The sequence below is a fragment of the Prunus avium genome, chromosome 6 (genome assembly GCF_965620075.1).
Source record: "Prunus avium chromosome 6, drPruAviu1.hap1.1, whole genome shotgun sequence".
Lineage (NCBI taxonomy): Eukaryota > Viridiplantae > Streptophyta > Magnoliopsida > Rosales > Rosaceae > Prunus > Prunus avium.
Window position 1 is genome coordinate 31,177,981 of NC_142289.1, and position 15,108 is coordinate 31,193,088.

General features: G+C 35.6%; 1 protein-coding gene across 2 annotated transcripts; it reads right to left on the minus strand.

The window, feature by feature from the left end:
- Positions 1-5,483: 5,483 nt before the first annotated feature.
- On the minus strand, positions 5,484-12,620 carry LOC110755441 (OVARIAN TUMOR DOMAIN-containing deubiquitinating enzyme 12-like). Of its 2 annotated transcripts, XM_021956638.2 has the most exons (13): positions 12,262-12,620; positions 11,868-11,902; positions 11,415-11,757; positions 11,133-11,305; positions 10,564-10,637; positions 9,962-10,016; positions 8,885-8,959; positions 8,684-8,757; positions 8,551-8,599; positions 7,799-7,883; positions 7,047-7,103; positions 6,330-6,397; positions 5,484-6,244 (listed from the first exon to the last, which is right to left on the minus strand). In XM_021956638.2, exons 3-12 carry the CDS (start codon positions 11,740-11,742, stop codon positions 6,336-6,338), a joined length of 1,032 nt encoding a protein of 343 aa, XP_021812330.1. In that variant the 5' UTR covers positions 11,743-11,757; positions 11,868-11,902; positions 12,262-12,620; the 3' UTR covers positions 5,484-6,244; positions 6,330-6,335. The 2 variants fall into 2 exon arrangements, with proteins under 2 accessions (XP_021812330.1, XP_021812329.1); XM_021956637.2 differs by having other exon boundaries at positions 11,415-11,902; positions 12,262-12,619.
- Between the last annotated feature and the right edge of the window lie 2,488 nt (positions 12,621-15,108).

Sequence of the window (15,108 nt, forward strand, 5' to 3'; positions counted from 1 at the left end):
AAAAAAATTCTGGTCCAAAATCGTAAAAACCGGAAACCAAACTGATTTATGAGCAAATTGGACTGAACTAGTTTTATAATTTTTTTCATCAAAATCGAACCAGATGAATAGTGCCAATTTCGATTCTAATTTAGGGTGAGAATTGGACCAAACCAGACCGTAGTCAACCCTACTTCTGGTCCATTTTTTAAATGAGCTCAATCACTATAATAAAAAGTAGGGAAATTTGCATTAATACCACCTAAACTTTTAGGCATGTGCACTATTACTACCTTAACTTTTAATTTTAATTTTTAACCACCTAAACTTTGTAAAGTGTTGAAATTCACCATCTATGTTTAACACCGTTAAAGTTTCGGGTTAAGTTTGAGGGTTTTTTTGTCCATTCCTTATAAAGAATTTTTTTAAAAGAAAAGTTAACCTAATTACACCACACCTGCCCTTACCCCTACCCATTTCCAACGCCAATCCATCTCCCTTCCCTATCGTACTCTATATTTCTGTGTCCCTTGGCATCTTGATGTGGGTTGTTGAAATTGAATTGCAAATTGATCATTGCAACCGTGTTAAGTGCTACAAAAGAGGTGGTGCCAACAATAACAATAAGGTATTTAGCTTACTTGGTTCTCAAACATATCAGCACATGATATATGTTTATCATTATTGACTTATTTATTGACTTTGGCAGCAACAACCTCATGCGAATCATACATTGTGGAATGGCAGGGGGCTGAAAAGGGAGGGGGTGGTTGCTGGTTATTTGTTCCAAAATAAATTTTGGTTGAACACTACTGATCCATAGGGTGGATTAGCAGCAATGACATCTTTCTTTTTATTTTTTTAATTTTGTTTTTTACATTTATTTTTAGTTGTATGGTAGAGACAAAAATGCCCTCAAACTTAACGGATACTTTAACTGAAGTTAGACATAAGTAGTGGATTGCAACACTTTGCAAAGTTCAAGTGGTTAAAAAAAAAAAAAAAAAGTTTAAGTGGTAATGGCGCACATGCTTAAAAGTTTAGGTGGTATTTATGCAAATTTCCCTAAAAAGTATTAAGAAGATACAAAATTACAAGTGTGCGATCGGTTCCTACAACAAATGTTGATAATGAGTTGTAGCTAATAGGCAAAAGGAAGAAAAAATATGAATTAGAGTTGGAAATGCCAAATGTTCAAGGCTACAAACTTTTTGGGCATTTCGATGGTTCTTCTGTTCTACCTCCTCAATTCGCCATTGTTGACGAGGAAAGCGAAACTTCTGAACTCACCGTTGCTTATAAGGACTGGATTCGTACTGATAAGGCGCTTTTGAGTTTAGTCATTGCTTCTTGTCTGACAAGGCGATTGAATATTTCATTGGAAGCAAAACAGCTCGCGAAGCTTGGATCAACCTCTTTGATTGCTATGCTTCGGTTTCTCGGGCTCAGATCAACCATCTCAAAACTGAGTTGCAAACTACACAGAAAGGTGGAGATTCTATTGAGCGATTTTTGCTTCCTCTCAAACATCTTCAAGATCAACTGAATGCTGCTGGTATCAAGATTTCTGATGATGATTTCATTATTACTGCTTTGAATGGATTACCACCTGAATATGACATGATCAAGACTGTCTTGATTTCAAAGCACAGCTTCTCGTTGCTGAACAAACTGTTGAGGCTCGTATTGTTCATCATACTGCGTTATATGTGACTAATTCATCTTGTACTCAAGGTTCCTCTGTGTCTTCAGGATAGGGTATTTTACGTACACCTTCTCAGCCCACACGTTCAATCTTTTGATGGTCAATAGAGTTCTTTTTCTCTTGCCTCTAGTTCTCGAGGTTTTTCTGCACAAACCTCTGGTTGTGGAAGGTTTAATGGTGGTCGACATGTCTCCTCTCAGTTTCGGGGTGGTAGTACTTCTAGTTTTCATGGAAGTTATAATTCATATTGATCTCATGTGGTGCTTGAGTGTCAAATTTGCAGCAAGCGTGGACATACAGCTGCTAATTGCTATTATCATAATGCCAATTCCTCCTCTTCTACTTCCAGTGTTGTTGAATGCCAAATCTGTGGCAAACGTGGGCATGGCACTCTTGACTGTTTCCACAGGTCAAACTACTCATTTCAGGGCCAAGCACCTCATTCTTCTTTGAATGCTATGACTACTTAGACTTCTTTCTCTCCTGAGCATGTCTGGATTGCAGACAGTGGTGCTTCCCATCATATGGTTGGCAATTCATCTCAATTAGATCATGTGACTCCTTGTGATGTTGATGAGAATGTTACTGTTGGCAATAGGGCAGGTTTGACTATTCAGAATCTTGGCACTGCTACTATCTCTTGTGCCCAATCTACTTCACTGCATCTCCCATTTGTTTTGCATGTTCCTAAGCTCAAAGCAAATCTTGTATCCATCCATCAACTGTGTAAAGACAATAATTGTTTTATAACATTTGACGTCTCTTGCTTCTATATACAGGACAAGATAACCAAGGCAATTCTTCTTCAAGGCAAAAGTAATCAAGGTTTATATCCCATTCCTCTTTCTACTTCTCAAAGATCTTGAGGTGTTTCTTCTATTTCTTCAGCTGTAGTTGCATATCTTGGACAACATGTCAACATCTTTATTTGGCATCAAAGGTTAGGGCATCTAACAAATACCGTTGTGCAAAGAATGCTTCAATATTCTGCTTTATCTATTTCTATTGATTCTTCTCAAGCACTATCAAATCTAATCAAAAAAGCCAAAGTAAAAACAAAAACTACTTCAAAGATTTGAAAATTCAACTTATCAAAACCGAAAAATAACTAGAAAATTCAAATAACAATTTGATCAAGAATATACATACCTCAATAGCAGAAAAACTGAGCTTCACATCAAAACATATGAATACTATAATAGAAGAAGAATATCGAAAAATGCACTGCAGTTTCTATAAAAAATAAAAGTTCTCATATTTCAGTGATATTTTAAAACAAAAACAATGTAGATATCAATGATGTAAACAAAAACAAAAAAATGCAAAATGCAAAAAACAGCAACAAAAAAAGAAACTAATTTAATAGAAACAAAACTACATTGCTGAGTATGGGGAAAAAATAAACATATTAATAAGTGAGGAACCAAAATGCTAAACCATGATGAAAGTACTAAGGGCCAGTTTGGCATTGATATGCTGTGAAAATAATCGATGTTAGATTTGCTGTGAGAGAAATCAGCTGTGAGATAACACAGTTTGGCGTTTGGTAAACTTTTTGTTAGAAGTGTTGTTGGTATGGATTCCCGTATAATCAAAAAATAATTGCTGCATAATCATTAAATCCAACACCTCTTTGAAACTGATTCCTGTATAATCAGAAAATGAAACCACCTTATTAGCTGCTTTCCCAAATAGCTTTCTATCACAGCAATTTTTAACAATAAGTGATTTTCTCATAGTTTACTAAACGGATTGGGCTTCCCAAATTTTTTAAAAAATCACTCATCACCCCAAATAAGCAATACCAAACGGGCACTAAAACGGAAACAGAAACTGCAATCCACGTTCTTGTTTGTTTGGTTTTTTCCATGGTAAAATTGATTGGATGCTGAACTGAATCGAAGGAGAAGAAGAAATGAGAGAGAGGAGTTGATTGACCTAGACGAGCCGAACAGCACCAATGATGGCGGCGACACTTCACTAGACAACGACTTGGATATTGTGGTGCTACAGTCCCACAACTGCTGGACTGTTCCAGCCAAAATTGCCCATGAACTCCGACTATTTGGGTTGGGTATTTTGGGGAGATGATAGAGAAGGTGATGGCGAGCAACTTTCGTGAAGGAACGATGGCGAGAAAAGGTGGTTACAGCGATGGAAAGTTGCCGTGAAATTGGGTTTACGGCAGGCCGCAGCTGCTGGACTGTTCCAGCCAAAATTGGCCACGAAGGCCTGCTGTTTGGGTCTGGTATTTTGGGCAGATGATAGAGGAGGTGATGGCGAGCAACTTTTGTGAAGGAACGATGACAAGATAAGGTCGTTACGGCGACAGAAAGTCGCTATGAAATTGGGAATGTGGCTGCCCTGTTTTCCAGTCGAGAGAGAGGGGAAGGATGAGATCTGATTTTGGCCAGGCTTTTAAACAAAATGGCTAAAATTGTATTTTACCTTTCTAATTTAGATAGGGCTAATGAATCTGAGCCTCCTCTTTGGCCAAATCCAAAACAAAATTTGATTCATAGATATTAAAACCCAAACTTAAAAACTCTATCTCTTAAATCCTTATTAGTAAAGATTGTTATGTCTAATACATAAATAGAATGAGACTTACTATATAATAGTTATTCTCTCATTTTGATGTGTGCGCGTTATTATCATGCGGATGTCAAGATGGAGAAAAGCAGGAGGATAGTAGAGAATACATGTTGTCCTGCAGATATGAGAATTTATGTATATATGAGTTCAATTTTAGAAAATTTTATTTTCAATACAACATTAGATTACTATACCTTTATGTACAGTTGATAGGGTAAGGCATTGTTTGTTCTTTAATAAAAGTATATAGCTTTGAGTGAGTCACGAGGCATTACATTCACATTGTGTTGGTTCCTTAAAGAAAGATGCAAAAAATAAAATAAAAATGAAACCGGTGATATATACGAGTCAATTATACTTTAGTACCATGTGCTTTACTCCAATTTGCTAGTCTATCGCTATCGTTTCAATTTTGACAGCTTAGTAACATTAGTTTACTATATTCTAAACCCATCGTTATTCTAGGTTTCAAGAAAATGTTATGTGATGAAAGTACATAGCTTTGAGTAGAGTGATGGGGCATTACATTGTGAATGTTACTTCAAGAAGGACCCAACTAGATAAAATTATTCTTGACCAAAAAAAACTAGATAAAATTATTATATATACTTGAGTTTTCTGCGGTTTTACCCCCTAAATTATTTAGATAGTGTCAATTTGCCCCATAATCAATTTTTTGGGTAAAATAAGGACAAACCTTTTAAAAATAGCCAATTCAAGGCCTACTGTCAATTCTTTTCAAATTTCATCCAAATTTCCATCCAAATTAAGGGTAAATTCTCCAATAAGGAGTTTTGTTAAGGATTATTTAAAGAGTTCTAATCTTAGCCATATATTAGATATGTTGGCAATCCAATGATTGAGATTAGAAGTCCTTAATCAATCCTTAACATAAAATCTTTAATGAATCCAAACCATATATTATATATATTCTTACAAATGTACCCTAAAAACCAATGTAATATTTTAGGACAGGTCATGTAATTATTGATTATGCTTACCCAAAAGAAAAATCTTTTGTTTAGAGCAATTACCGTTTTAACAATGTCCAATGATCATGAAATAGAGAGAAAGGAATCTATTCAAGGAGACCTTTGCTTTCTCACACTCATATACTAAAACGCTCGTCAATAATTATCATGATGATTATGAAACATAGTGGAGTACATAGTGTCTATTTGGAATTTCTGATCTTAAAACTATATCAAGACAAGTACAAAATCAATTCATATAAGCAAATAATCATATTTCTTGATGAACATAACATTCCAACAAAAATGGACCTAATCAACAGTTAAGACTCACATTCCAACAATGCAAGTATCTTATACTACCAAATTGTCATGCAAGATAACATTTGGGCGTAGCGAATACCTAAGTGATGTACGAGTATATAACGAAACTCATCGACATTATAGAATGTGCACCTTCTCCTATCCCAAATCTCTCTCATTAACTCCTTAGTGTCCCATAATGCTGCACAAGGGGACTCCAGTACATCGACAAGAAGGCTAACCCCTTATGAAATACAACAAATAAAGCTTACTGAAAGCATATTAAAGTTTCAACTAACACAGGCCAACATTAAAATATGGGGTTGAGAGCACAGTCCACCATTTCATATTCTGAAGAAATTTTCTTCCTTTCCACTCAATTCTGAAAGTACTGGTATCGTGGATTTTCAAAAAATTCATAATGCCATCCAGAATCATGCAACTACAAAAACTTGCATGCTCAAGCCCAGAATAACTCTGCACAAATATAGACTATTCTGGAGAGAAATGGAAGCCAAAGAACTCCAAACAAGTCAGCAACGATTAATAGACTGGTAAAAGGTCTTGCATGTTAATTGCAAAACACTTTATTTATGAGTGTGCCAGAGAATTTCCATTGAAAGACATGTACATAGCAGCATTTATGCATTGGTATGGTATCTGTCCTCAAAGTCCACACAAAAAGCGAACCCTGCAAAAACATTAGAAAGAGTATCAAATATTCTTCCAAGAGGATATAGATAGACAAGCAATATAGGAGCAAAGTCTGTCACTACCATCAGTCATTGGTATTTATTTGGTGACCTCCTCTTCTTCTTCTTCTTCGTCTCAAATGTGAGTGCATCTGGATTTGAACCATACATGTATCACGTTATTAAAATAGTGCCACAGACTAAAAAGAAAATGGCTACCACCACATAGTCAATGTTAATGCTGTCATCATATATCACTCAGTCCATTGCCACCATCCATGGCAGCACACTCACCAAGAGGCACTGCATTGCAGGGTGGTAGGGTTGGTTTATTTTATGTTTACCATGTATTTTAGGTAGTTTAGAAGTTTATGATTGTCATTAAAAAGAAACTTTAAATGGTGGGTGGGGTGAGTAGTTTTGGGAATGGTAATACAGGCACTCAAGTCCCCTTGTTGCTGCAACGCAATTAAGAAATTTCAAAATCTGCGTTAAGGGTTCTCAGAAGACTTTAAAAGCCAATAAGGAACCAAACCATATCTTCAGTTTAGCCCAATCCAAATTAACTTTGATCACCAAATTAAAGTGCGACGCAATATTGAGTGATTCTTTTAGCTTCTCAACCCATTCTTCCCTTCCTTATGAATATAAACTGAAAATCCTAGTAAATAAAATTCATATATTTTGATTGGAAGCTGATACCAAAACGCATCCAACCAATGTATGCAGTTATTATATTTTCTTGATCAAAAAAGTAAATGCAATGGTAAATGTTCAAAACTAAGATATATCAAGACTTACCTCCTTCAGAATATATTGAGTTGTAGTGCACCTCTGCCCAAAAGCTCAAACAAATTACTGCACAATATAAAATTTATCCAACGATTCAACACATAAAGGGGATATCAAGGTTAAGCAAGAAAAGGGCTATTTTCAGCATTACACCACCGTAACCTGAACTGATTTAAGTGCTTAGAAAACCACTCATGCAACATTGGAAGTTGAAAGAAAATGGTTTGGGATGAAGAAATTAAAAACTAAATGTACTACGTTCTAATGGGTTCTGAAATCATGAGCTTAAATCAATTAGGCCTTTAGAAAGTTAAACATATATTGAGTTCAAAAACTGAATTGGGTTGGGCTCTAAAAGTGGATAGGTGCACCGGAAAATGCTTTAGCTCTTTAGTTATTTGGAAAAATTGGAATAAGTATCTCATAACAAATGGAAAGAACATAGTCTTCAAATTTTTGTTACAGTTCAAATGTAAATTGAACCAAATACAACACTAAAACCTGAGTTTTCCTTCTTATCTTCATCATGGGAAGAAAACCTACGAGATTGATACAACCAGCCTGGTAACTATATCTATACACTGCAAATTTATAGTTAATTCTGCAGACTTGTTAGTACCTCTTGCTTCATAGACCACAGAAAGTTTTCTCATACTACCAAGAACAACATGCTCTTCTACGTGAATAAAGATATACCACCAGATTAAGGGCATACGAGTAAAAAAAATAGGGGAGGAACTTCAAAGCAATAACTAACTTACCTCGCTTCGACCTTTCGACATTAGGAAGAATTTCAATGTAGCAGGTGTCCTTGAAAGATGTTATGACAAAAATTTTAACTCCATACTGCCATAAATCATTAACATGTGTTATTATTGTATACTCCAAGTGAGCTAAAAGATGAGTCACAAAAAAGAGGTTTGAACTTCTTGGACAATTGATTCACAAGTCTAATAATGTTATTTTGGTAAAATATGATCCATCAAACTCAGCATAACCCAAGTATAGTATAACCGCAGTTTTAATGGAATTAGAACATTGAACAGAGTGTAACATCGACAACTAGAGTGGAAGTTAATTATCCAGAAAACACGCCCTAAATGGAATATGCTACACTACCTAACAAGTTAGACAAAATAGTAGCTTTTACCGGTCAACCTTAACTAATTGAAAGTATTGTTTGCTGTGTAGATGCTGAATTTGCACATATCACATCCTTATGTATTACTATTAGAATTGTTACTTTGCACAAGATTCATTTTAATAGCTATCCAATACCAATTAAAACCTCTATGACGCATATGAGCCAACTTTTCTCCGTTGTCAAGTATTCTCTTTATCTCTTGGCTACTAAATTCAAATACCAGTAGCAAAATTAAATTGGAAAAGCTATTTGGCAAGATGAAGCGATATGATTAAAGTAACATTAACTGTGAATTTTAGCATAAAACAAAAGGCAGAAGAAAAATTTACAATAATTATGAGAAAACAAAGTGAAGTTTTTAAAGCATACCGAATCAGCAGCAGCCTGTAAAGTAACATGATCACCCCATTCGCCACTCCTATTTTAAACACGATTATTAAAGCACAGTCAAATTTTACCGAAAAAGAAAATAATGAATCCAACTAAAGGACTAGATGAATACTTGGACACCTTCTCCATATAGTCACCATAAGCCATGGGAACATATCCCTCATATATCTCTGGGTACGACTTAAGCTGATCATTCAAGACATTGCAGCAATGAGAAACAAAACAAAAGTCCACAAACAATAATACCAGTAAAACTCAAAGTCATAGTTAAAAGACTAGTATGCCAAACTGATAGAGAATAAAGACACCCAACCTGATTCACAATTTGTTGTCTCACAAATTCGTGGTGCTCAGGCGATCGATAAAATTGATCTGATAGAGCGCGAAACTGAGAATATTACAATACAAACACATGCATAAATTACGTTAAGCACCATAATAGAAAAGCCAGCTTCCACATGTACAGGGCAGTCAGTGGCTGAACAAATAACCAATAGTACCTTTAAAAAACACAAGCACTGTTCCTTGCCCAACGACTATGCATTATTTGTTTGTTTGTTTGTTTGTTCGCTTGCTTGATCAAACAAATGTGCTTTTATTTTCAAAGTGGTAAAACTTTTGGGTTCAGAAATTGCACAAATTCCAAAAATGTAGAAAACTGAATAACAGCTCGGTCACATAATGTCACATTATTTACAACCAACCCGATTCAGCTACAAAAGAGTTTTATACAAGTTATATTTGAAATTCATATAATACAATTTGAAATTATAGCTAAGAGTTTTGTGTACGTTAAACATAGTGGAGGCATAAATGTATTATAAAACAGTATATGTGATAGATTCATAAGTTCTAAGCATAATGTGGGACTTTAGTTACACAGACTCACATATGGTATCATTTGTCACTACGTAATTTACTGCAGACAAATAATTGTGCTTCATCATCCAACCCCTTTTAAAAATAATGATAACACTAATGGTCATCATAGATTCATAATGACAACGACAATGATGATAATAAAATTGAGAAAGCTCTAAGTCCTGAAACTAGAATCATGATAGATATCATATCCATAGCAAAACAGAACGTATTAAGATAATTAATTTTTCGACAAGATAAAAGATGTAGGCCATCTGATTTTTGACAAATAAGACGTCCATGAAGCTACAGATGCTGAAAGCAAATCTTCAGTCTGGAGGAAACAATCACACCTCTCCCCTAATGGAAGTTAATTAAGGAATTAAAATTTCTTAAATATTATCATGTGATACTTATATTTTGGAGTAGTTACTCATCTAATGAGGCTTTTGTGACCTTAAAGATAAGACATCATAACACCATGACCAAAGACACACCAACGGGTTTGCTCCGAGTGAAAGAAGTTAACCTGACAGTTACCATCTCCTTGGACCTTACGCTCAATCAACCCATATAACTGCAACCTACAGAAGCAAACCATTTCTGGCATCATATTCATATCTAGGCTGGGTTTGGCACCACTTCATTAAGTCCATAATATGTCATGGTTTCACTATTACATCACAAGTTACTTTTTTTTTTTTTTTACACTTTTATGTGATCAAGTAATGCTTGGATCTTGATTTAAAAAATGCCTCTCCCAAGCTAGGTTAATTTGTAACAAGAAATATGCGTAAACAATAGGAAACAGAAGTCAAATCAATTTCAAGAAAAAATCATGCTTTCTTAATGTTACATTTTGATTTATTAAAAAGTGAAAATGAACAAGCTAAATTTTTTTGGGTTCCCTCTATTTTGTCCCAATTGTGACTTCAGTATCCATTATTAGTTTCATAACTTGTTACTCCCATAAGCTGTTATTCTAAATGTTGCCACAACCCTAGGAATATAATTTTTTTTTTCTCTCGCAGCAGAAAATTAGTAAACACAGAACTTCTTATGAGTGAATGTAGTGCAAAGATGGGGGAGATATTCTAGAAAACATTCCACAGAGAGCAGCAAAAACAACACCTGTCCAGAAGCCTTTGATGATCTAAAGTTGCTTCATCTACCGATGGTATATCACCATTAATTTTAGGAACATGCTGCACAAAACGAGCAAGGAACATAAAAGTATAAACTACAGAACATTGTTGTCAAGAAGCCAAAATTAGCATAGAGATCTCCGACTCTGCCGACCACCATCTACCATGACTAATTGTTTGTTAAGCTCATTAGGAAATTACAGTATCACACATTTATCCACATAGGGAATCACTCTTATTCCAGGAGAGAAAGAAGGAGAAAATAAAAATTAAACACTAGCAACATGTGTCATTGGGCATTTTTCAACATTTGATAGCTTGCAACAAAAATTAAGAGATCCTGCAGTACAAGCATGCTATCTCCAGTCCTCAATTATAGTCCACATGCACAAAGTTATCCATTAAAAAACCAAAAAGATACCTAGCTTCATATATCAACGATATATAAAGGAAAAGCAGAGAAAAGGTCTACAAACCCAATCAAGAGAGATAAAAACTAAACATTTTGATGCAATTTTTTAAGGTCATAACTCTGACGAATAATGCTGCACTTACAGGAACGGGAACCATCTGATTCAGCCTTTTTCCTACTTCTCCATCAAAAGTGCACTCTCCCGTCACCTCTAGGGAGTACGACCATTCATCCTCATAGTATGACTTTTCATCTGGGCTAGAACATGAACTAGAAGGCCCTACATCATCTTTCTCTTCCTGGCCACTCTCCTGACCTACAAATTGCAAACATAACATACACAACCACCTAAAGCAAAGCATCCAACTTTCCAAAGCCAAAAAGACCAAAAGAAAATAATACAAAAATCTCCATTTAACATTTACCAGAGCCATAATTTCCAATAGATTGCTGCAACCAATCTTGTGGGAATACAGATAATTGCAAATGTTCCACTTCTTCAGGTGAAGCTCCAGGCTCTTCCTCTATTGCAAGTAGTGATAATTCTTCTTGAAGAGCATGAGCAAAAAGTTCATCATATTCTACATTTCTACAATCAGTGTCATACACATCTTGCTTAAAATACAGCCCTTGATAATAATTAGCATCATCTTGGTTAACAGTCCCATAAGTCCCACAATTAGAATACGGATCACCATCAAAGAGCTCGAGACCCCACCGAATAACATCCGGGTCTTGCTCGTATGTAAGCATTTGCTATGTATATCCCTACTAAGTGCCAATAACACAAATTAATTACTACAGTCTACAGTCAATGTTGCCACTTAAAGCACCAGAAATTCAATTGTGAGCCCAAAACTGCATATAAAAAAGCCTACTTGCTCTGAAAGAAACATAGCACAGCATCTTTAACCTGCAGGTACTGCAACCCATTAGCACCAGGAAGAAAAAAATATATGTGATAGAAAAAACAGAATGCCCTCAAAAGAAAGAACAAAGCAGTTTCCATCATTTATTGCCCCCAAAAAAAAATCAAACTTTAAACAAATAATAATCCTGAAAGTTATTGATGAAACTAGAAACTAGAAACAAGAAAGGTTCCACATTTGGGCATCATTCACAGCCTACTTTTAATAAACACAAATGCCATTTCCTACTTTTGTCGCACATTTTCTGGGTAACCAAGCAAACTCATTAATCTGATAAACTAAATCATCAAATCTTATTTTTCTAAGAAAACATTAAAGGAGGGACGCAGAGCAAATGTTTCACCTTGGATCATTCTCGGATCAAGTTGTGTGGCCGATGGAGACAGAAAGCAACGAGTTTCGAAGTATTATAATTATTGGAATTTTTTAGGTTGAAATGGAAAAGAAAAAATAAAAATAAAGAGAGAGAGAAGAGAGAGAGAGAGAGAGACAATAATTGTGTTTATTTATGAAATGAGAATTGATAAAAATACTTGTATGTATATGGACCAGATATTATCGAAAGGCGGGACCGAGACGCCGCAGAAAGAGAAGCGAAGAGAGAAAAGGTGGGGAACAGTGAAAGGGAATATGAGGACTGAGACTGACGACGTCGCAAAGGGCCAAATTGGTAAGTGACGGACGTCACGAGGCTTTGTTCAGTGTTTCTGTCGCCATGTTCAGCCCACAAAAACGCAGACTGACAGTGATAGCTCTTTAAAACATAAAACTTTGGACTTTTTTGTTTTTTCTTTGTTGATTAATCAACCACATGAGATTTGAACACCTCAAACGAAATGGATTACTACTGTAGGAAATGATGAACAGTTATTTACACTAACATCCTTGAGGGTTTCAATGTTTTCAGAAAATCTCATGATGTTTCAAAACTTTCATGAACACGCCTTAGGATTTCAAATTGTTTTCATAAAACACCTTTTCATTGATTGTTCGTTCAAAATATGATGATTTTATAAAAGAAAACTTATGCAAATGACAAAATTAACGTCAATGAATGTATTTGCAATCTAATCTCAAAGACTAACTTTGTCATTTGGATAAATTATTTATATAAAATCATCAATTTTTAGACAAAATTAAACATCATGGGGTGTTCGTGTAATTTTTGAAACCTCATGGTTTTTTTTTAAAACTCCGAAAACCTCAAGGAGTGTTAGTGTAAATAACTCAATGATGAATCATCCCATTTGATATTAATTAGATTATGAATTTTATTTCAAAAAAGTTATAGGGTTTATGGATTTTAATTGATTTCCATAGTAAGGGGCTTGTATAGTAACGGGCTTGTAGCTTTTGTATGAATTGCACAAGAGGTCACGTGTTTGAATCCTCTGTTAGAGTATGTAGAACTAGGATTGTGACAAGTGACACTTATCGACTGATGTTATGGAATTAGTCACTAAGCTATTATAATCAGTTAGAGCCTTATAAAGTTGAACAAGCTATAAAGCTTAACTCTCTGTAATTGTATAGTTATATGAGAAATAATACAAAAAAGTTCATCTTCTTCTTAATTCTCTCTCTATTTCTCTCTTGTTAACATCCCCCTCCCCCAATATCGCTTGTGTCAAAAGAATTTCTTCTATGGGAATAAGGAATTGGAATTAGATCAACTACTCCCCCTAGCTAATCACATTATGCTACGCGTTATAACTTTTCCACATGGGATATCATAATTGGCGTGAGATAGCAAAACAAGTGTTATTCATGTTTCACACAAGTTTTTCTGGTGTGGAGGAGATGCCCATCAAGCCAAGCTATAACCCAATGGGGAATGCTAGCAACCTTCTCTCTAACCTTCTCTTTTGGACATTCTCCATTTTTCTCATGACATGTCACATTCCTTCCATTTAAAACAAGCTAACTTTTCTTTTTCTAAATTTACCCTTATTGAATATTTTTATTCAAAATTTTTTTTTAACCATTTTATTACTCTCTCCTACTATCACAATCTCTATCTCACATGCGCAAGACCCATCTTCATAACCCACCACTCTACCCAGACCCATCCTCACACTCGGACTCCATTGATTAAGCAAACTGACTCCTTTGTTTTGGCAAAGTCAACAAACTCCACATGCACCTCTTGAGTCTTTGTGAGCCCGCTTCTTTTACAGAAGAAAAAAATTTCCAGGTCCTCCCCTTAACCCAAATTCAAAACCATTGGAAGACCCCACCGTCCCTTCCTCCCTTCTTCATCGTCCCTGCCCTCATACCCCACCCACCCTCCCTGTAATTTCTCACCACACTGACCCCCACCCTCTCCCCAATCTCTATGTATTGGTTCTAACCCACCATCCTCCATGAAATTTGGGTTTTTGCAAAAGAACAAAATGAAAAGATGACAAAATCATCATATTCATATTTTTGTGCAGAGACGTGTGAAGAAGGATGTATTGTAAAATAAATAAAAATATATCAAACATGGGTGGGATGGAAAATGGATGTGACTGTTGGGTTTTCACCAGTGGGGGAGGAGTTGGGGTTGGGGTGGGAAAATGAAATTAGTGGTTGGGGTGGAAGGTGGGGGTGGTTGCGCCGGTGGGAGAAGGAGAGATGAGTTGTGGGTGTGATCGTTGTGGTGTTGACTGTTGGGTTTTCTCGAAGGAGGAGGAGGAAGAGGTGGGGCGAGGGCGAGTTCGGGTGATTGAAGAATCCTTTTTTTTATTGTTTATTATTTTAAGCAATAAAAAACGGCAAAAACGGAAATACAATTAATATTCTTTTGTGTAATTAAAATATTGGTTTAAGTGAGAGAGAAGTGACACTTGTCATGAGTAAAAGAGAGAAGATCAAAAAGAGAAGGTTAGGCCATCTCCAACCCAAAGGGTGGAAACCCAAATTATGAGTTTTGAGTTCAAAAATATTTTCCAACCCATGTATTTTGGGGGGTGGAAATTTGAGAAATCTCAAATGTTGGGTGGAATTCCAGTCCAAGTATTGCCTAGACTAGTATTTTAACTGGGCCCAAACTCTGTTTTTTTTTTTCCTGGCTTGGAAGTCCACATGAAGACCAAAGTAAGTTGGGCCCCACATGAAATGTTTGCTGTCTGGCCATCAACAGCTGGCCCCGTGTGAAATGTTGGCTTGTGCAAGTTGATACCAACAATGGCTATATTTTTAAAATGAG

What these genes read in the sequence shown, in the direction of transcription:
- LOC110755441 (XM_021956638.2), bottom strand. Translation starts at nt 11,742, where the DNA reads ATGCTTACATACGAGCAAGACCCGGATGTTATTCGGTGGGGTCTCGAG. An exon ending in TATTGGAAATTATGGCTCTG is followed by an intron (nt 11,306 to 11,414) that starts GTAAATGTTAAA and finishes TGCAATTTGTAG; the next exon opens with GTCAGGAGAGTGGCCAGGAA. An exon ending in CTCAATATATTCTGAAGGAG is followed by an intron (nt 6,398 to 7,046) that starts GTAAGTCTTGAT and finishes GTTCAAATCCAG; the next exon opens with ATGCACTCACATTTGAGACG.